Source organism: Nicrophorus vespilloides, unplaced genomic scaffold (assembly GCF_001412225.1).
Source record: "Nicrophorus vespilloides isolate i.1.1-1 unplaced genomic scaffold, Nicve_v1.0, whole genome shotgun sequence".
NCBI lineage: Eukaryota > Metazoa > Arthropoda > Insecta > Coleoptera > Silphidae > Nicrophorus > Nicrophorus vespilloides.
Genome location: NW_017097871.1, coordinates 227,900 through 246,319, shown reverse-complemented (window position 1 = coordinate 246,319; position 18,420 = coordinate 227,900). Strand labels below are relative to the sequence as shown.

The 18,420-nt window shown below is 35.4% G+C and overlaps 6 protein-coding genes across 8 annotated transcripts; 4 read left to right on the top strand and 2 right to left on the bottom strand.

The window, feature by feature from the left end:
• The first annotated feature begins 84 nt into the window (after positions 1 to 84).
• Positions 85 to 5,011, top strand: LOC108561260 (condensin complex subunit 3-like). Of its 2 annotated transcripts, XM_017919123.1 has the most exons (14): positions 85 to 162; positions 440 to 553; positions 620 to 832; positions 891 to 1,031; positions 1,089 to 1,564; positions 1,624 to 1,815; positions 1,873 to 1,996; positions 2,060 to 2,293; positions 2,349 to 3,332; positions 3,394 to 4,275; positions 4,334 to 4,389; positions 4,444 to 4,681; positions 4,744 to 4,820; positions 4,879 to 5,011. In XM_017919123.1, exons 2-14 carry the CDS (start codon positions 455 to 457, stop codon positions 4,934 to 4,936), a joined length of 3,774 nt encoding a protein of 1,257 aa, XP_017774612.1. In that variant the 5' UTR covers positions 85 to 162; positions 440 to 454; the 3' UTR covers positions 4,937 to 5,011. The 2 variants fall into 2 exon arrangements, with proteins under 2 accessions (XP_017774612.1, XP_017774611.1); XM_017919122.1 differs by lacking the exon at positions 85 to 162 and having other exon boundaries at positions 338 to 553.
• A 1,960-nt stretch (positions 5,012 to 6,971) lies between these two features.
• LOC108561263 (hydroxysteroid dehydrogenase-like protein 2) lies at positions 6,972 to 8,962 on the top strand. 2 transcript variants are annotated; one of them, XM_017919126.1, is made up of 6 exons: positions 6,972 to 7,102; positions 7,220 to 7,383; positions 7,443 to 7,656; positions 7,712 to 7,917; positions 7,974 to 8,382; positions 8,644 to 8,962. In XM_017919126.1, the coding sequence occupies exons 1-6, from the start codon at positions 7,089 to 7,091 to the stop codon at positions 8,864 to 8,866; spliced, it is 1,230 nt and encodes a 409-aa protein (XP_017774615.1). In that variant the 5' UTR covers positions 6,972 to 7,088; the 3' UTR covers positions 8,867 to 8,962. The 2 variants fall into 2 exon arrangements, with proteins under 2 accessions (XP_017774615.1, XP_017774616.1); XM_017919127.1 differs by having other exon boundaries at positions 7,075 to 7,165.
• A 40-nt stretch (positions 8,963 to 9,002) lies between these two features.
• On the bottom strand, positions 9,003 to 10,005 carry LOC108561264 (charged multivesicular body protein 6-A). Its single transcript, XM_017919128.1, has 5 exons — positions 9,870 to 10,005; positions 9,703 to 9,812; positions 9,401 to 9,641; positions 9,181 to 9,340; positions 9,003 to 9,121 (listed from the first exon to the last, which is right to left on the bottom strand). The coding sequence occupies exons 1-5, from the start codon at positions 9,930 to 9,932 to the stop codon at positions 9,051 to 9,053; spliced, it is 645 nt and encodes a 214-aa protein (XP_017774617.1). The 5' UTR covers positions 9,933 to 10,005; the 3' UTR covers positions 9,003 to 9,050.
• Positions 10,006 to 10,290: 285 nt separating this feature from the next.
• On the top strand, positions 10,291 to 15,364 carry LOC108561261 (DNA topoisomerase 3-alpha). Its single transcript, XM_017919124.1, has 12 exons — positions 10,291 to 10,470; positions 10,530 to 10,739; positions 10,794 to 11,217; positions 11,273 to 11,448; positions 11,502 to 11,750; positions 12,052 to 12,336; positions 12,396 to 12,586; positions 12,948 to 13,365; positions 14,296 to 14,437; positions 14,491 to 15,002; positions 15,060 to 15,204; positions 15,262 to 15,364. Exons 1-12 carry the CDS (start codon positions 10,345 to 10,347, stop codon positions 15,291 to 15,293), a joined length of 2,910 nt encoding a protein of 969 aa, XP_017774613.1. The 5' UTR covers positions 10,291 to 10,344; the 3' UTR covers positions 15,294 to 15,364.
• On the bottom strand, positions 15,332 to 15,844 carry LOC108561266 (protein chibby homolog 1-like). Its single transcript, XM_017919129.1, has 3 exons — positions 15,649 to 15,844; positions 15,475 to 15,590; positions 15,332 to 15,424 (listed from the first exon to the last, which is right to left on the bottom strand). The coding sequence occupies exons 1-3, from the start codon at positions 15,803 to 15,805 to the stop codon at positions 15,344 to 15,346; spliced, it is 354 nt and encodes a 117-aa protein (XP_017774618.1). The 5' UTR covers positions 15,806 to 15,844; the 3' UTR covers positions 15,332 to 15,343.
• A 772-nt stretch (positions 15,845 to 16,616) lies between these two features.
• Positions 16,617 to 18,178, top strand: LOC108561237 (developmentally-regulated GTP-binding protein 2). The gene is made up of 4 exons (XM_017919085.1): positions 16,617 to 16,759; positions 16,812 to 17,018; positions 17,073 to 17,224; positions 17,282 to 18,178. Exons 1-4 carry the CDS (start codon positions 16,696 to 16,698, stop codon positions 17,834 to 17,836), a joined length of 978 nt encoding a protein of 325 aa, XP_017774574.1. The 5' UTR covers positions 16,617 to 16,695; the 3' UTR covers positions 17,837 to 18,178.
• The last annotated feature ends 242 nt before the right edge of the window (positions 18,179 to 18,420 follow it).

Below are 18,420 nucleotides of genomic sequence, written 5' to 3'. Positions count from 1 at the left end.
GAACGTGACAAATCAGGATAGGATAAAACATAACGTCATACAAGAGAACAAAACAAAACAGTGACAAAATAGAATAGTACTAAAACAAAATAGCGAAAAGCGTTATATTTAGTATAACAACAGCTAGTGATTAAAACGAAATGTCTAGAACAGCCGCATTAGGTGAGAAACCCCGGCTGATATCTCAGATTTTTTAGTGAAATTCAGTCTTTCAGACCATGGTTTAATTCCAATTTTCGGATTCCCCTCGAAATAACATTTTCTTTTCTTTTGCATCCCGAGGAGATTGATGCCAATTGATGCATATTCAAAATTTTATTTATTCTTGTAGTGGCATTATTTTTGTGAGGCTTCGCGTCTATTTTGGCGTCAAAGCGATGTTTGAATTTATAGTTTTTTTTTATTATACATTGTATTTATTTATAATTATTAATTGAAGAAACCAAGTGGAAACATGGCGGAAAAACAATTGTACGATATATTCCAAACTGCAGAAAACTCGCTCGCGAATCATCCAAGACTTATACACAGATTGATCAACGTTTACAGCCAGGTGAACATAACCTATATAATAACGAATTTTGAACCAAAATAATGTTGTTTTTTTAAAAAATAATAGTACCCGTTCGAAGAATTCTTCAAAGGATTTGTGCACTGTTTAGAGATCATATTTCACTATCCCATAGTACAATCTAGGAAGACATGTATAAAAAGTTTGGATTTTGGTGCACAGTTCACAGCCAATGTGATGAAGCAGGCTGAAAATGAATCAATAGATGAAGATTTTGAGACTCCTCAGTTCATATGTAAAATAATAATGCAAGCATTAGAAGTAAGTAAAATTGAACTATTAATAATTATATTATATGTAATGATATGTTTGCTTTTAGTATACTGACCTAGCACAAGAGAATATGAGGTATTATTCCTGCCAATTCATAAATTTGGTGCTCAAACATCTCGGGGAGAATGCACAGTTAGATGATGATTTATATCTTGCAATTCAAAATTCTATGCTTGAATCAATTAATGTAAATATTTAACAAAAAAATAATTCGTAATTAGTTTCTATAATATTTTATTTTAAGGATCGACTTCCAAGCATCAGATTGCAATCAATAACATGTTTGTTGCGTTTACAAGATCCTCTGAACAATGACTGCCCTGTAATCAAGGCATTTATTAATTGTTTGGCTGATCCAAATGTAGCTGTGCGTTCTACTTCTGTAAAGACTATTGCTGTGACCTCTGTAACAATACCAAAAATAGTAAAGTGCTTGTATGATCAAAATCATTTTGTGAGGAGTGAAGCTACGCTCAAGTGTGCTCATATAAATCCAATCTACTTTCGAATCCAGGACCGTCAAAAAGTTCTGCAAAAATTATTCAATGAAGATAATAAGGTTGTCAAGAAGTGTTTTCATGATGTACTCTTTCCTAAGTGGTTGGGAGAATATAAGAACGACATACTTAAATTTCTTAAATCAATTAAATTAGATGGCGACGATTCTGATATCAATACCGTTGATTCACTGACCAAGAATATTTTGGAGGTTTATTTTAAGTAAGTGTTAACTTATTTATTACTATTCTATAATGATATTAAATGTGTTTTATTTGCAGATCATTTCCAATAAATGATATAATCGCTGGTTTAAATTTAAGCGAAAATAAGTTGATTCCATATGAAAAATTATCAATGGAAGTTGTGGCGTATTGGAACACGCTGATCACACATTTGAGGAATAACGAGATGGACGATTATTTAGATGATTTGCAACCGGAACTGCTGCATTTCTGCAATTATATTGACAAGTAATAGAAAACAATACTTTAACTACAATACAGGTTACTAAAATAAATATGCTTTAGGTTTATTGCAAATAGTTTGGATGAACTGATGAACAAGAAAATGGATGACTGGCAAATGCTTGAATTCCAGTATAAGTTGAACATTTTAATGGTGATGGCAGGCGAAAAGGATCTTGCAGACGAGGTAATTTATTGATTGTTTAAAATTGTTATTAGATTGATCTTAATTCTAAATTATTATTTTTAGGTCGGGAGAAAGGCGTTACATGCGCTAATATTAAATATATTACAACACAATAAATTACACACGAAAACATTATATACTGTAATTAATATTTTGAGTGAATTGTCCAATACTCCTCAAGAATTTTCCATGGAGATATGCACTTTAATATCGGATATTCGGGAACCTCTTATAGAGGAGGAGGAGGAAATGATTCCAAATGAACAGCCGAGAAACACCCTCGATAACAATTTTAAAGTATTGTAGTTTGCTATTAGTAGTTTAGTTTTTATTAATTATTGGTTTATTTCAGTTGGCTAGGATGAAATTGAAATTGGACGTTTTGATAGAGGAGAGGGAAGAAGCGAAGAATGAAGAGAACTTCCAGCTTGCAGCGGAGAAGCACGAAGAAGTTAAGAAATTAAGTAAGGAAGTGGCAGATATGGAGTGTGTTCCAATTGCAGTTAAGAAGACGACGAAGGTGAAGAAACTGCAAGACGACTCGGGGACTATCACCCAATATTTGGATATCTTGATAGTGGTTTTGCAGATAGTGAGAAAACTGGATGATAACCTACATACTTGCATTAAAGAAGTTCTACATCCATTGATGGATAACCCGACGGATGATGTGTGTTTACGTGTTTTCAAATGCAACTGTTTGCTCTCTTTACTGGACAAGGAATACGCTTTCGATAATATCAAAATGATAGCAACGCCAATAGTAATGTTCCATTATATGTCCAACTATGATCTAGACATATTAAGCGCTTCGATGGGGGCTATTGCTGATCTGGTTGTTTTGTATGGTACCAGTTTACTGGGCAATGGGTCGGACACGACAATACAGAAAAAAAATAGTCGCCGTCTCTACAACCAGGGCGAATTTAATTTTGAAAATTTGGATATGGAAGATTACTCCTCGGAGGAAGTCATGAATATAATTATAGAGATTATGGACGATGAAAACGTTGTTTTGAGCGAGGTCGCTGTGAATGCGGTTGCTCGACTTTTGATGGCCGGGGCTTTGGTTACTCCGAGTCTTATTTCTCGTGTCCTTTTGAAATACTTAAATCCGATGATGGTGAAGAACAATCCGAAATTGCAGCAGATGCTCATCTCTGGTCTCCTTTACTTCGCGAACAAATACACGAACGCCGTCGATGTGATTGCCAAAGCGGTCTTCTCTACTTTAAATATGATCGTGAACGCTCCAAAAACCAACCCCCTGTCCGAAATCGATATAGATAATACCATACATTTTCTGGCGGGTTTAACGAATAACGCTGGGAAAGATGTAAGTTTACCAGAATGTGTACTAAAGTTTTTAGTTACTAATTTTTCATTTTTTTCTGTAGACATTGGTGAATGCCCATCAAGATTTATATTTGGAACTATGCACCAAACTCGTCAAATACCCAAATGACAATTGCTCAGGAGTTTGGATAAAAATGTTGCTGGTTTTGCAATTACCCACAGATGACAAACTAGTTTTAAACGAAATAAAGCAGAGGATAGAAATCATCATAGAAGAACTAACAGACAAAGTATTAATTCAAAAGTTGAAGAAGCATTTGTCATGTTTGATTGAATATCTGAATGGCTCTCATGGAATGTCGACTATTGCGGAGATAACAGAAGAATCGGTGGAAGACGATCAAAATAGTCTTGTTGCTAAGAACGCAAATGTAGGTAAACAGCATCGGCTTGAAGGCAAAAAAGCGAATATTGAAGAAGTGTCATCTGATCAGGAAATTGTTGAAGGTAGTGAGGCTAAGCGGAGCAGACTTCAATCAAGTGATGATGATACACAAACATCGGCATTTGTTGTACCGGGAAGTTCGATATGCAACAAGCTGGTAGTGCTGCAAAACATCACGATGAAGAAAACTAACCAGAAACTCAACTCGGATGACGAAAGCGGCGACAGTGCGAAGGAGAACAAAACTGGAACTGGTCAGAAAGAAAACAAAGAGAGAAGCAACATTTCTCCGGAGAATAAGTCTGTTATCAGTGATACAGATAGATCCAGCAGTGAATCAGAAAAGACATGCAAAGACACAGTGGAAGTCAATGGTTGTTCGTCGAACGCAGAAGATTCCACGACGGAGAAAGAAGACAGCCAGAATGGTAATAACAAGCGACAAAACGGCAAGGTTTCAACGCGAATACGAAAGAAACCTAAAAGATATGAAAACCCACTTGAAGAAATTGACAAAAATAACAAAAAGATTGAATTGGTAATGTTATATAAGTATTAGTAATTCGATGTTTATTAAATTGTTTTGAAATTTGCAGATGAGGCGTTCAACAAAAATCAATAATGATGAATCTGTTTCAAGGATTAACGGAAAGTAAGTTGATAATATTTTTTCTCTTTTCTTTATAACGACAACCAATTTCTTTAGGAAAGGAAAACCTAAGGGGAAGCAAGAGCAGAAGAGTAAGGTTTCGACTGGTTCGAAGAAAAGTGCAAAACAAAATGCGATGACCTCAATGGGCATGACTTCCAATGAAGTTGATAATACGACGTTGAACGAAAGTGTGTCAGTGAAGAGGAAGAAGCAGCGTGGAAACGTACAATCGATCTCATTCGAGGACTCTGAAGAGACGATATTATATACAATCGTGGAGTCATCGGAATTTGTGAGTGAAATGCATATCTACATATATTGATAGTCTTACTTTATGGGTATTTTTTTGTGCAGAACTATAGTAATTTGGAGGATAGCACGAGTTCGCGACGTACGAAGAGCATCGTTTCGGAAACATCTTCAGACGATGAGTGAGTAATAATCTTCGATGCATCGACGCATTATTAACGTATTCCGAATTGATTTCAGGAAACCCGCCAGAAAGTCTGTACGGCTTTCCAAAAAGAAGAAAGGCTCCGTTAAGTAGTTTGTTATTTAAACAACAATTTGTTTTCATTAATTTGTATATATATATATAGTATATTCCAAATGAGAGTAAATAGTAAATTTATTAGCATGTACATAAATATATAGCAATTAGATTTTAATAGTTGATTAATGTATGAAATACATTACATCATTAAAAGAAAACAAAAAAAAATCTTATAGTATTATATTTTTTCAAGTGATGATTTTTCAATAGGGTTTTCTCATCCTTATAATTCTAGTGAATTTCCGCTACTCGGATTTTTGTAATTGTATCTAACTCAGTGTTTCTCAAACTTTGATACGGTCTAACGTAATGCGGTTTATAGTTCATTTTCCAACTACAAACCGCATTATGTTTAAAACATTTTCACCAGTAAGTGATATCGCACTTTGAGAAGCACTGATCTAACTAAAAATACATTTATTATTGTATTAGGTTTCTCATGTTTAAATCCTTTCACTCCGTTAAATATAGAATCAAAATTGGTATTTTCTTTATTCTACTTAGTATTTTCATATTTAATTACTCTTTTTCATTATCCAAGGAAGTGGCCAGAATAAAATTACCTTGGATCAATGCCAATGTCACATAATTTTGCAACTGTGGGTTCCAATTCAGATTATTTCTGGTAATAAATATGTACTCTTAGTAGAGTTTATTATAATATTCAATTCAACTACATATAAATAAATATATACATTATTGAAATGCATATATGTTCATTGATGTGGAACAAAGATGTTAGAATTTTGATTGTCCTATCAAATTATTAATTTTCAAGTTTCAAGGAACTTAAATTAACTCTTTATTAAAGATTTTAATAATTTTGTCTATTGTTCTGTTGTGTCCAACCCAATCACTTTCTTATTAATTATCGATATATATGTTAATAAGTGCCTATCGGCACTCGCAAACTTCTACATAGTTCTGCTAGTTTTTCAACCCATTTATGCAACTTTCTTAAAAGGGAGGTTTGTTACAAGTTTGGTAGTTAACTATAAAAACTATGCCAGCCACAATTAACCTCCCCAAACAATTGTAAGATTTCTCACTCTTTGGACCTTACCGATAGTGGCGCCTATGATATACATCCGCCGGCGTCTTTAACGTACACCCACATGGCAAATTAGTATCTTCCCTTAGAATATTATTTTGTAAGTTAGTCCTAGTAATAGTTCTAGTCTATATCAGTCTATACTACTCTTGAACAGCAACCTATGCTTGTAGCAACTGGAAGCTAGATTAAGAATCTCCATCACCTAAGTGTTAAATAAATACGATTAAGTACACTGACTTCAATCTAGACTTCCATAAAATCCACTAGGACTCCACATCGACAATACTACAAATTATTCCAGTGTCCAGAAATATTCCATCCCGTGACACGATAATTATGTTATTCCCAAAAGTTGGTTCTCATTGCGTTTCTTTTTAAATAGTTTACACATTCAATAAATCAAATTAGATTTCTATATTCGCCTTTATCACGAATATCTGATTCGAAAGGTCGTTGGTTCAATTCCCAAAAACCAACAAAAAGGGTATAAATAGGTCCAAAAAGAGATTTATATTAATAATAAGTTGATATAAATCTCTTAAATAAAAAAAAAAGATTTATTATACAATAATAAATAATCTCGTTATACATCTACATCCAAAAGCTCAAATCAGAAAGAGTTTACAAATAATATTGTTTTTATCAAGTACTGAGATATCACAAATTTGGTATTCCAAGCATTGACTTTAACGCCATTTGAAATTCCATCTTTCGCGGGAAATTTAATTTATAATAAGCCGTGTATTATCCAATAAGAAATCATAATATTTATTACTTAAAACTTATATTCCGAATACGAAATGTTGTTCTAAATATGTTATATTTTTAGTATGTACATATTGTAATTTTACATACTAATTTGTTTTCAACGTACAATTATTTATTATTAAATTGGAATTTTCATGATTGGATTGGATGTGAATGTTTTATAGTCCACTTACATTAAAGTGTGTGACGTGTGACGTCACGAATGGACTTTGACTCAATAAGTGTTTGAACTTTGGTAGAAGAACAGCGATTTTGTTTTTTTATTCTTAATCTTGTTTACAGCTTAAAGTCCTTATTTTATTCATCAATAAACAGACTCTAGCTATGATCAACACTGGGTAAGACATATTGTCCATTACAGTTTTGGCTTGGTTGAGATATTCATATACAGCTATGTTGAAGTATTTTAAGTGACCTACATGGCTGAAGCACTTTAAAATTCTTTTAATTTTTAGGAAATTATCTGGGCTGACGGTTTTCGTGACTGGAGGCAGTCGGGGGATTGGCAAAGCAATTGCATTGAAAGCTGCAAAGGATGGAGCCAATGTTGTGGTTGCGGCTAAGACTGCCACTGCAAACCCGAAGTTGCCAGGGACTATCTACACAGCCTGTGATGAAAGTAAGATTATTTTTATTGTAAATAATAAGAATATGTTGTTATTTGTATTATGTATTCAGTTGAAGCAGCTGGAGGCAAAGCCCTGCCCTGTATTGTTGATGTCAGAGATGAGAAGCAAGTGAGAAGTGCTGTAGAAGAAGCCATTAAGAAATTCGGTGGAATAGATATTTTAATTAACAATGCCTCCGCCATACAGCTTTCACCAACTGATCAGACTGATATGAAAAGATATGACTTAATGCATAATATAAACACAAGAGGAACGTTTTTAACGTAAGTACACTATAAATATTTATAGTATGCAATTAATTTGACATTTCAATTGCAGCACCAAAGAATGCCTTCCATACCTTAAGAAGAGTAAGCATGCACACATTCTGAACCTCTCTCCACCACTGAACATGAACCCCTTGTGGTTCCAAAATCATGTTGCCTACACAATGGCAAAATATGGAATGTCGATGTGCGTTCTCGGTATGCATGCCGAATTCAAGCCCTTCAATATTGGTGTCAACGCTTTGTGGCCAAGGACAGGTAAACGAAGAACCAGCTCAACTAAACTGGTTTCTGATGAGTAATGATTTCTGCAGGTATTAGCACTGCTGCCATTGAAATGTTGGCCGGCGATGAATCCTTTAAATATACTCGTAAGCCTGAAATCATGGCTGATGCGGCTTACGTGATCCTCTCGCAGGATCCGAGGAAGGTGACTGGAAACTTCTTTATTGATGAGCAAATCCTAAAGGAACACGGTGTCACCGATTTCGATCAGTACGCAAACGACCCATCACAAAGGGAGAACATGATGATTGACTTCTTCTTGGATGAAGCACTCAATAAACAAGCCGAACCAACTAAGAAGACTGAGGAGTCTATAAAACCTGCTGGAGAGGTTGGCAAGATCTTCGTTGCTATTGAGAAGAACTTGAGCGAGGATTTGGTGAAGAGCACTAACGCCGTGTTTGCTTTCAATTTGACTGGCAAAGAATCTGGAAAATGGTAAGTTATCAATTAACAACAACTAGTGGTTGCAATATTTAATATTGAGGATTCTCGCATTCAATTGGTAAATCAATAATTTAAATATTAAAGACCATAAATTTTTTTAAGTAAATAATTTAAAATATTGATTAATTGATACAAATATTTATTGTTCTTCTTTGTTTTTTCTTTGAAACTATCTGGAATGGAAGAAATGGTAAATTCCACCAGGCAGCAAAAACTGATTGATGAAAATTCGTTTTATTTCATTTCTTATAGGTTCGTCGACTTGAAGAACGGCACAGGTAAATGTGGCCAAGGAGACGCTCCATCCGGCGCCGATGCTACCCTCACAATGGACAGCAAGAACTTCTTCGACATGTTCACGGGCAAAACGAAGCCCACTACCGCTTATATGATGGGAAAATTGAAGATTGCTGGAAACATGCAAAAGGCCATGAAGCTTGAAAAGCTCATGGGCAAATTGAAATCGAAATTGTAAATGTTTCAATGAAACTCTTGATAATTAAGTAATCTTAGGTGCAAAGTTTTCTGTTTTATATGGTTATAAATAAATATGTTTTTTTTATATAAGAATTCCAGTTGTTTATAAATTAAATTTTATTTATTTATTTTTATATATATTAAAAATAACGACTTAACACGAAATTTGGTAAATTTTGACTTCAAGCCTCCAATGCAACTTTTTCCACCTTTGCTTCCTTCTTGTCCAGTTTTCCCCTACCAATTTGTTTTACTAAATACCAATAAAAGAATTAGTTTAAATGTATACAAATAAGAACAAACAATATTTACATCTTTCAATCTTGTCCTCCTCAACAATATTATTTGGTTCTCCAATAATTTCAGTCTCTGGTACATCAGGCAGTGTTTCTGTGATTATCTCATTCAATTCCCTAAGAACTGCTTCTTCATCGTCTTCATTCAAAACACCAAAGAGCAATGCATCTATCTCCTACGAAAATAAAACAAGAATTAAGAATCAAAACAAATAAAAGTAAATAATAATTCAAACCTGTTGTTTCTCAACACCTTCTCTGGTTTCATCCAATATCCTCTCAATATCCGAAATATTCAATGTATCATTGACTTTCTTGAGGGCATCATTGCCAGTCCTGAGTCCATCAACCACCTTAACTTCAACTTGTGCAAACTCAATGTCCTGTGTTAACTGTTCCAGATTCACCAATTGATCATCAGTGCGTTTAAGCAATTGCTCTTGGAAACGTTTTTTCCTTAGCAAAGTCTTTGCTCGTCTAAAAAAATAAACAAAACAAAAAAATCAGTGAACAAAATAAAACAAATAATTATAATTACTCTTTCATCCCATCAGATATCAAGCGCTTGGCTAATTGCCTATCTGATTCTAGACTTGCTTCAATGCGTTTCTGGTACTGCTTTAATTTATCCCTTTGCTGTTTTAGTTTCTGCAACATTAAACATATTTCAGAAAACATGTATCAGAAAATAGCGAAATAAATTACCAAGACAGCCTTATCTTGTTCCGTTATTTTGCTCCTAGGTTTTTTACTGAATATATGTCCCATTTTGTGCTTTCTTTTCTTTATCTACACACAAATAATAATCAAAAAAAATATACTTCAGTCACTTTGACATTTGATTGACATTTTTTTCTAAATTTTGGAAGGAGTTAACCAAATAATAAATAAACGAGAAGTTAGCTGTGGAAGAATATTTAGTTGCCTACAATTATTAATGATTTTTCTATAATTTTTAAGGAAAGTCAATGCACAATTTAAATATGCCTCATAACTGGCGTTTGGTCCTAACGATACTAAAAGGGATTAATTATAATAAACAGTATACAACAAGTGGCATCTCTTTCTTACAAATTGGAAATGTTTTGTAAGGTGGGTTGTATAAAACTTAATAAACATACACGAGTTGAGTAGGTTAATATGTTGGTAAACAATTTTTTTGAACCATTTGATTGTACTTATGCGTTTAATTAGTTATGTTTGTAAACAATTCTCGCCGGAAGTGATGAAATATCTGTGCGTTGCCGAGAAGAACGATGCTGCTAAAAACATTGCCAAATTTCTCTCAAAGGGAACCTCAAACAGGGTGAGTAGTTATGCAGACATAACTTTCATAAAGCATATATTACTATTTATTTTTTTTAGCGTGAGGGACTCTCCAAGTTTAATAAAATATATGAGTTTGATTGCCAAGTTAGAGGACAGCAATCTCGGATGGTCATGACCTCAGTGTCTGGCCATTTACTCAACTATGAATTCTCAAGTCAGTATCGAAGCTGGAACTCCTGCAATCCAGTTCTATTATTGGATGCTCCAGTTAACAAATTCTGTCCAGAAAATAACATCAAAATTAAGGTACTTTTCATTGCTTGCATAGCTTTTGAGAATATTGTTTGAATTCTGTATCAGAAAACTCTTGAGCGGGAAATCAGAGGCTGCAATGGACTTATCATCTGGACCGATTGTGATAGAGAAGGCGAGAACATTGGTATGGAAGTGGTAAATGTGTGTACGGAAGTTAAACGGAATATCGTCGTGTACCGAGCGAAGTTCTCGGAGATCACGGGTCCATCCGTGTTCCGAGCACTCAATAACCTAGAGGAACCCAATAAGAATGTCAGCGATGCAGTTAACGTGCGGCAAGAAATCGATCTGAGAACAGGAGCTGCATTCACGAGGTTCCAAACGCTTCGATACAAGAACGTTTTTCCTAACATCCTGAGCGATAAACTGGTAAGCTACGGGTCCTGCCAATTCCCGACGCTCGGTTTCATCGTCGACCGGTACTTGCTCGTTCAAAATTTCATCCCAGAAAACTTTTGGAAGATCAAAAGTAAGGTGTTCAGTTGCTGCAGGCGAATCTAATAATCATTAATGCTTATTTGTAGTGAATCACAAGGTCGGTGATTTGTCGACCGATTTCAATTGGGTACGAGAACGGCTGTTTTCGAAGGAGGCCGTCATGATGTTCCTCGATATATGTAAAGATAATCCGGTGGCAAATGTGGAGAACGTTGAGAACAAACCGAAAAACAAGTGGAGACCCTTGCCCCTAGATACGATCGTAGGTAATACGATTGAGGGCGTTGATACAATTGGTAATTTTTTTTTTGATAGGAAATGGAAAAAAATATATCGAGGAAGCTGAAGATCACGGCCAAGGAAACGATGAAAGTTGCAGAGAAGTTATACACGCAAGGATTCATCAGTTATCCGAGGACGGAAACCAATATTTTCCCGAAAGAATTGAATCTGCGCGAATTGGTTGAACAGCAGACTAACGATAACAACTGGGGCCCCTTTGCTAATCGGATATTAGAAGAGTACGGAGGACCTAATCCTAGACAAGGCAAGAAATCTGATCAGGTACTATATATTTATCAGAATATTTGATGCAAGATAGTTAGCGTTTAATAATCATTATTTTGAAATAGTTGTCCAATAGATTAATATAATAGTACGAGTAAAATGAATAGTAAGAAAAACGAGCAACGTTTCGAATAACGAGTGACGATGATAAGATAAGTCCCGGATTGCTCACCTGCTACATCATTTTTAAAACTTGTGTACACATATTATGTGTATTTTTGAATATGTTTCACTATACGGAAATTTTGGAACGGATTAAGCGAGGTTCCACTGTATTAATATTTTTTTTTAATTTTAGGCCCATCCTCCGATTCATCCGACCAAATATGCAGAAAATTTGCAGGGCAAGGAGAAGCAGGTGTACGAGTTCATTGTGCGGCATTTTTTAGCCTGCGTGAGCCAGGATGCAGTCGGCCACGAGACGGTCGTTCACACCGACGTCTCCAGTGAGAAATTCACGGCTCGTGGTCTGATCATCATCAAGAGGAATTACCTTGATGTTTACATATACGAGAAATGGAACGCTAAGGAGATTAACGATTACAAGATCGGTGATACCTTTACACCGACGGTTCTCGAAATGGTAAAAAAATGTCATTAATCAAATTAAATCTAAGTCGTTTTTAACTCATTTGAGTTCAGGTTGAAGGGCAGACCTCCGCTCCCAATTACATGACTGAATCTGAGCTGATAGCCATCATGGAGAAGAACGGCATTGGTACAGATGCAACCCATGCAGAGCATATAGAAACCATCAAGAGTCGCGATTATGTGACGTTGCGCGATAACAATTACTTCATACCCACGAACCTGGGACTAGGCCTAGTCGAAGGGTAAGTTTTTTTCATTCTAAAATTAATTGGGTATGATAATTGTACAATATATAACATTAAAATTAAATAAATGGAAGGTGCTAAAATTAACTATATAATTATTAGGTTGCTAGTAATCATATTTTAAGGCAGAAAGACCTACAGTCAATAGTCCTTTGTAGCAGATCAATTAGTTGTTTTTATTTTCTTTTTATTATATTATGTTATTTTTTTGAGATTGTATTATTATTCATATTTTAAGCCAATTTTTAAATTAGCAGTGTAAATATTGAAAGAAATAAGAAAGTTGTTTATTAATTAAATCAGTGCTTTGATATTACAATACTTTTCATTTTTAATAATTTGTGTGGAATTCGTTTAGATACAACCAACTCGAAATGGAGATATCGTTGTCCAAGCCTGTGCTTCGAGCGAACTTCGAGAAGGATCTGCAGCTTATATGCAATGGAGTTAAAAGGCCCGACGAGGTGCTCAACGATCAGATCACAAAATACAAAGAAGTATATCAGCAGGTGATGCTAAAGGTTGGTCTCATAGATCGCACACTCGCGCAACACCTGAACGACACGCCTCACGAATATCAAGAGCCGCAATTCCAGACCAACACCTATAGATCACTGATGAAGTGTCCTAGATGTGGCTCTGATATCAACCTTAGGGACATGAAGAATGGCAGGGGCAAATTCATCGGATGCAGTGGATATCCAGGCTGCAAATACGTCATTTGGCTTACTTTCGGTTATTCCGAAATAGAAGTTCTGGACGAGTCCTGCAATATAGTAAGTACCATGCAAGATACAAATATACCAGTACATCCGTTCTATTTTCGCCCTCTTTACCTTATTTTTAGTGACACTAATGGTATATAAAAAAGATGCGCTCATGACGTATTCATAAAAGTACATGAATCTCACTCATGTAGACCGTACATGTGCGTAATATTTGAAATAGCGGTAGAGGAATTTCGTAGTGAAACCTCTAGTACCGCAATCGCCAACCGGAATTTTGGTGGTCCGTAGAGTAATTTAAATATATTTTCAATTTTTCTTTTAAATTCTACAGTTTTCCCCATATAAACTAATGTAAAATACGATAATGCGTTCCACGCCCGAAAAAAAAGTATAACTTCGTCTCTATTTTTAATGATTTGATTTTGCTTTTCATATCTTTTCTATTTATTGTTATTAAATTTTGTACAAAAAGTAACAAATAACATGTCTGAACACACGTTTGGAAATTTTGTGATCACAAACAACACTAAGATGCAACTAGAATGACCACTAACACCAGGAACTGTTTTCCTATTCAAACTCCGTGAAATGAGTTTATATTTGTTTATATTTCTTGTATCAATCCGGGTTCTTGGTGGAGATCTCTTTAATATTTGTTTATTTAAAAACGCGTACATTGTTTGTTTATATATTATAATAATTGTTGGACAAAATACATTTATGCAAAAACAAATTATATTTGCAAAGTGTAGTCCGCTATAAACAAAGATAACAAACAAAATCGAAGATGGTTAATATATTCAAAAATACATAAGTACACAAGTTTTGAAAATGATGTAGCAGGCGCGCAATCCGGGACTTCTCATCTCCTCGTCACTCGTTATGCGAAACGTCGCTTGTTAAGCGAGTCATTTTTCATACAATTTTTTTTATAGTACCTATACAATTTTATTAACTAAAACGTATTTATTTTTGCAGTGTGGGCCTGATGTGAAAAAGTTGAAAATAAAATTCGACCAGAATCCGTTCCTTGGGGAGCCGAATCCGAATGTGCTGTGCATAGGCGGTTGCGATCCCGCAGTTTTAACTGCTTTGAACATTTCCTTGACCGACAATTCTGGTAGTATATCTAGCATGAACTTATTTTTCATTTACAGCGAAAGCGAGTTACAGGTGCCAACAATCACAGTAGAACAGAAGCACCTTCATCAAGACCAGCACAGAACAATACAAGTTTTAACAATGCACGGCCAAATCAAAGTGTTGGAATACCTAACGTCAGACCGAATCAAAGCATAATTCCGAATCCACCCAGACCAACAAGGGTGGTGCCACCAAGAAACCTACCCTCCTCAGATGATACAATTGTGTGTAACTGCAATGAACCTGCTGTGCTCTTAACGTGCCAAAACAATGGACCTAATAATGGTAGGCAGTTCTACAAGTGCTACTGCAATGATCCTAGTAGGAAATGCAATTTCTTCTTGTGGGCTCCTGAGGAAGGTCATGGTCCTGAGCCGAGAGCCTCCGCTGCTTCCGCAGAAGAGGAAGAAATCAAATGCAAATGCGCCATGATGGCAGTAACAAAAACCGTTCAGAAGGAAGGTCCGAACAAAGGCAAGCAGTTTTACACCTGTCCAAAACCGATGGGAAGCTCGTGTAACTTTTTCAAATGGGTTGATGAGGTCAGTATAATCTAATGACCAGCGTACATGATTTTAAAATGACAAATTTGGTGTTAGGATAATGCTGCAGGTGGCAGCACTAGTTATCGAGGCCGTGCCAGAGGTCGGGGTCGCGGTCGCGGAGGCGGAGCTAATCATGGTAACAGAACTTTATCCAATCAACCCAGAGCGCCGAGGAAATGCGGAATTTGTGGACAAGAAGGTACACAATTAAATAAGCAAAATAATCGACAATCAATTAATTTATTATTACGTTTAGGTCACACGAGAACGAGATGTCCGAACAAATGATACTTATGTTTTATAAGAATAACCTATTGTTTCTTTTTTAATGCAAATAATTACTTATTTAGTTTACTGTTCTTTTGTAGTTTTGTAATTTCCCTTTGCTGCAAGTGGCATTCAGCTGTGGTTTCAGTCAACTAAAAAAAATGTATAAATATATTATATATATATATGCAACTAAGCTCACCATATTGAGCAACAGTTCAAATTTGACTTTTAACATATTGTTTTCCTCCTCGAGCTGCTGTATTCTACTCCTCAATTTCTGCGATGTTTTATGCAAAGAGCCGGTTGTTCCATTTTCTGACGCGATTAAAAGACATTTAAATATTATCAAATAATTTACATAGCTGGTGCATACCTGGTACCCATTCGCCGTTATCGAAAACACATTCCTGTTGGCCAAGTCTCAATGAGATTCTGTGGTTTTCACCGTAAAGATCCTCTACAGATTCAGAGCTTAAACTTTTCCTGCTTGGTGCTCTCTTGGGTAAAAACTTACTTCCGAACAGAGGCATTTTGCTCACAATACAAACAAAACGCCAGTGCCTAATACCAACATATATTTTAAATAATTTCCATCTGTACTAAATCAAAATTGATATTTGGGATTATTTCTTAATGGTATGTTCATTGTTAGAAACTAATTAATGTTTAAGCATCGTGTAATATAAATAACGTTAACGTAAATGTAGTGTACAAAGATTAGATAGTCAAGATACATTACTAGTAACTTATTCAAGTACTACTGAATAGTTGATCATGAGAACATCCTTTAGAATCTAAAGTTTAGATCAATGATTCTCCAAGTGGGGGATCGCGAAAAATACTTTGGGTTCGAAGAAAAATTGATGACAGACGGGAATCATCAGTTTTTCTACGTTTTTCTAAATATACCCATTCTTCGGGGGGTTCTTCAATTTTTTAAGTACAAAAGGGGGTAGCGGACCAAAAAGTTTGAGAAACACTGCTTTAGATTAAGTTTATTTTGTATCATGGTAATACGTTTACAATGGAAAGTCAAATATGATACTTGGTAAGTATAGTGTAGTGTATAACCATCTGAACAACACTTTATTATAGATTAATAGAAGTGAAACTTTATAGTAATAGGTAAATATTTTGATATAAATTACTTAATGTGTAAGAGGTTGCCAAGTCTTTAATTTTTAAAACAGTGCATTATATTACTGAATGTTTTTTTTAAATTTATTATATCTGTAAAGTGTAATAAATGTTTTAGGATTGATTATTATATAAATCAATGTATTTTATTAAATATTGACTACATTGTAGGTTGGGTTGCATTTTTGTCTTGTCAAGGTCTGTCAAAAGTGCCATGAGTCTTCTCCATAAGCGTTTTGTAAGATAGGTTTATATATAATTTTTTTAATTAGTTGTTGCGACAATGGGTATATTAGAGAAAATATCAGAAATCGAGAGAGAAATCTCGAGGACCCAAAAGAATAAAGGTATATGCAAACAATTATAAATATGAAGAGAAATTAACATTATCTGTTACAGCAACTGAGTACCATTTGGGATTGTTGAAAGCCAAACTAGCTAAGTACAGGTCTCAGCTACTGGAGCCTTCAAAGAAATCTGAGAAGGGTGAGGGTTTTGATGTGTTAAAGAGTGGCGATGCTAGAGTTGCCTTGATAGGTTTTGCTAATATTCAATTGTTAGATTTGCCTGGTATCATTGAAGGAGCTTCCCAAGGAAAAGGAAGAGGTGATTCTAGATTGAACCATTGCCATAAAGTTAGGTTATAATTGCGAATTTCAGGTAGACAAGTAATTGCTGTGGCTAGAACTGCTGATTTGGTTGTAATGATGTTGGATGCAACAAAGCAGGATGTGCAGAGGCACCTTTTGGAGAAGGAATTAGAAAGTGTTGGAATTCGTTTGAACAAACAGAAACCAAACATTTACTTTAAGGTTTGTATTTTAGATGTTGTTGTTTTTCTTTGGGAATTTGTAAGATTTCCATTGTAGATTAAGAAGGGCGGTGGCTTGTCGTTCAATTCGACGTGCCCGTTGACTAAGGTTGACGAGAAGCTGGTGCAGATGATCTTGCACGAATACAAGATCTTCAATGCGGAAGTGCTATTCCGGGAGGATTGCAATGCAGACGAACTGATCGACGTGATCTGCGCGAACCGGGTGTATCTGCCCTGTCTGTACGTTTACAATAAGATCGATCAGATCTCCATCGAAGAGGTGGATCGAATCGCGAAGCAGCCGAACAGCATCGTCGTCAGTTGCAACATGAAACTCAATTTGGACTACCTCCTTGAGACCCTTTGGGAGTACCTCGCTTTAATCCGTGTGTACACCAAGAAGCCGGGTCAACCGCCAGACTTCTCCGACGGTCTTATCCTGAGGCGCGGCGTGTCCGTCGAGCACGTCTGCCACGCGATTCACAGGACTCTCGCAGAGGACTTCAAGTACGGCCTGGTTTGGGGTACGAGTACCAAGTATTCGCCGCAGCGCGTCGGTGCCAGCCACATCATGGCCGACGAAGATGTCATCCAGGTCGTCAAGAAGTGAAAAGTATGTTTTTCTATGCAAGTAAACACCAAGCACGCATCCAGGCAAAGAAGTGCGCTCGTTTTTCTTTTATGAATTATTCATTATTTTTTATCTTAAATTAAATAAAAACTAATTTAATTGCTAAAACTCAATTTTAGTAATTTTTAACAAAAAAAAAGTACCGCATTCGATTTATTCCATTTAATCCATTTCTTAATTACAGTGGAACCTCGCATAACGAGCATTTCGCTTAACGAGTAAAGTAAACTGTAAGAAAAATGACTCGCTTAACGTGCTATGTTTCGCATAACAAGTGAGGAGGAGCAGATAAGTCCCGGATTGCGCGCTTGCTACATCATTTTCAAAACTTGTGTACACATATTAAGTGTATTTTTTGAATATATTAACCATTTTCGATTTTTTTGTCATTATTATAATATATGACACCATTATTATTATATATTACACATACTATGTACGCTTTTTTATTTAAACAAATATTAAAAGCATAAAGAAATCCCGGATCGATATAAGTAATATAAACAAATGGAGTCAAGCGTAAACTCTCTTCAACATATGTAAATTGGCAAACAGTTCCTGGT

Excerpts from the sequence above, each read along its gene's own strand:
- LOC108561260 (XM_017919123.1), top strand. The coding sequence starts at position 455 with ATGGCGGAAAAACAATTGTACGATATATTCCAAACTGCAGAAAACTCG. Across the intron at positions 1,997-2,059 it reads AAAAGGATCTTGCAGACGAG|GTCGGGAGAAAGGCGTTACA; the intron begins GTAATTTATTGA and ends TATTATTTTTAG. Across the intron at positions 4,682-4,743 it reads TCGTGGAGTCATCGGAATTT|AACTATAGTAATTTGGAGGA; the intron begins GTGAGTGAAATG and ends TTTTTTGTGCAG.
- LOC108561263 (XM_017919126.1), top strand. Across the intron at positions 7,918-7,973 it reads CGCTTTGTGGCCAAGGACAG|GTATTAGCACTGCTGCCATT; the intron begins GTAAACGAAGAA and ends TGATTTCTGCAG. Across the intron at positions 8,383-8,643 it reads GGCAAAGAATCTGGAAAATG|GTTCGTCGACTTGAAGAACG; the intron begins GTAAGTTATCAA and ends CATTTCTTATAG.
- LOC108561264 (XM_017919128.1), bottom strand. The coding sequence starts at position 9,932 with ATGGGACATATATTCAGTAAAAAACCTAGGAGCAAAATAACGGAACAA. Across the intron at positions 9,813-9,869 it reads AACAAGATAAGGCTGTCTTG|AAACTAAAACAGCAAAGGGA; the intron begins GTAATTTATTTC and ends TTAATGTTGCAG. Across the intron at positions 9,122-9,180 it reads GGAGGACAAGATTGAAAGAT|TAAAACAAATTGGTAGGGGA; the intron begins GTAAATATTGTT and ends ATTGGTATTTAG.
- LOC108561261 (XM_017919124.1), top strand. The coding sequence starts at position 10,345 with ATGCGTTTAATTAGTTATGTTTGTAAACAATTCTCGCCGGAAGTGATG. Across the intron at positions 12,587-12,947 it reads GGACTAGGCCTAGTCGAAGG|ATACAACCAACTCGAAATGG; the intron begins GTAAGTTTTTTT and ends GAATTCGTTTAG. Across the intron at positions 15,003-15,059 it reads TTTTCAAATGGGTTGATGAG|GATAATGCTGCAGGTGGCAG; the intron begins GTCAGTATAATC and ends ATTTGGTGTTAG.
- LOC108561266 (XM_017919129.1), bottom strand. The coding sequence starts at position 15,805 with ATGCCTCTGTTCGGAAGTAAGTTTTTACCCAAGAGAGCACCAAGCAGG. Across the intron at positions 15,591-15,648 it reads TAACGGCGAATGGGTACCAG|AAAATGGAACAACCGGCTCT; the intron begins GTATGCACCAGC and ends TAATCGCGTCAG. Across the intron at positions 15,425-15,474 it reads TTGAACTGTTGCTCAATATG|TTGACTGAAACCACAGCTGA; the intron begins GTGAGCTTAGTT and ends CATTTTTTTTAG.
- LOC108561237 (XM_017919085.1), top strand. The coding sequence starts at position 16,696 with ATGGGTATATTAGAGAAAATATCAGAAATCGAGAGAGAAATCTCGAGG. Across the intron at positions 16,760-16,811 it reads GAGGACCCAAAAGAATAAAG|CAACTGAGTACCATTTGGGA; the intron begins GTATATGCAAAC and ends TATCTGTTACAG. Across the intron at positions 17,019-17,072 it reads TTCCCAAGGAAAAGGAAGAG|GTAGACAAGTAATTGCTGTG; the intron begins GTGATTCTAGAT and ends TGCGAATTTCAG.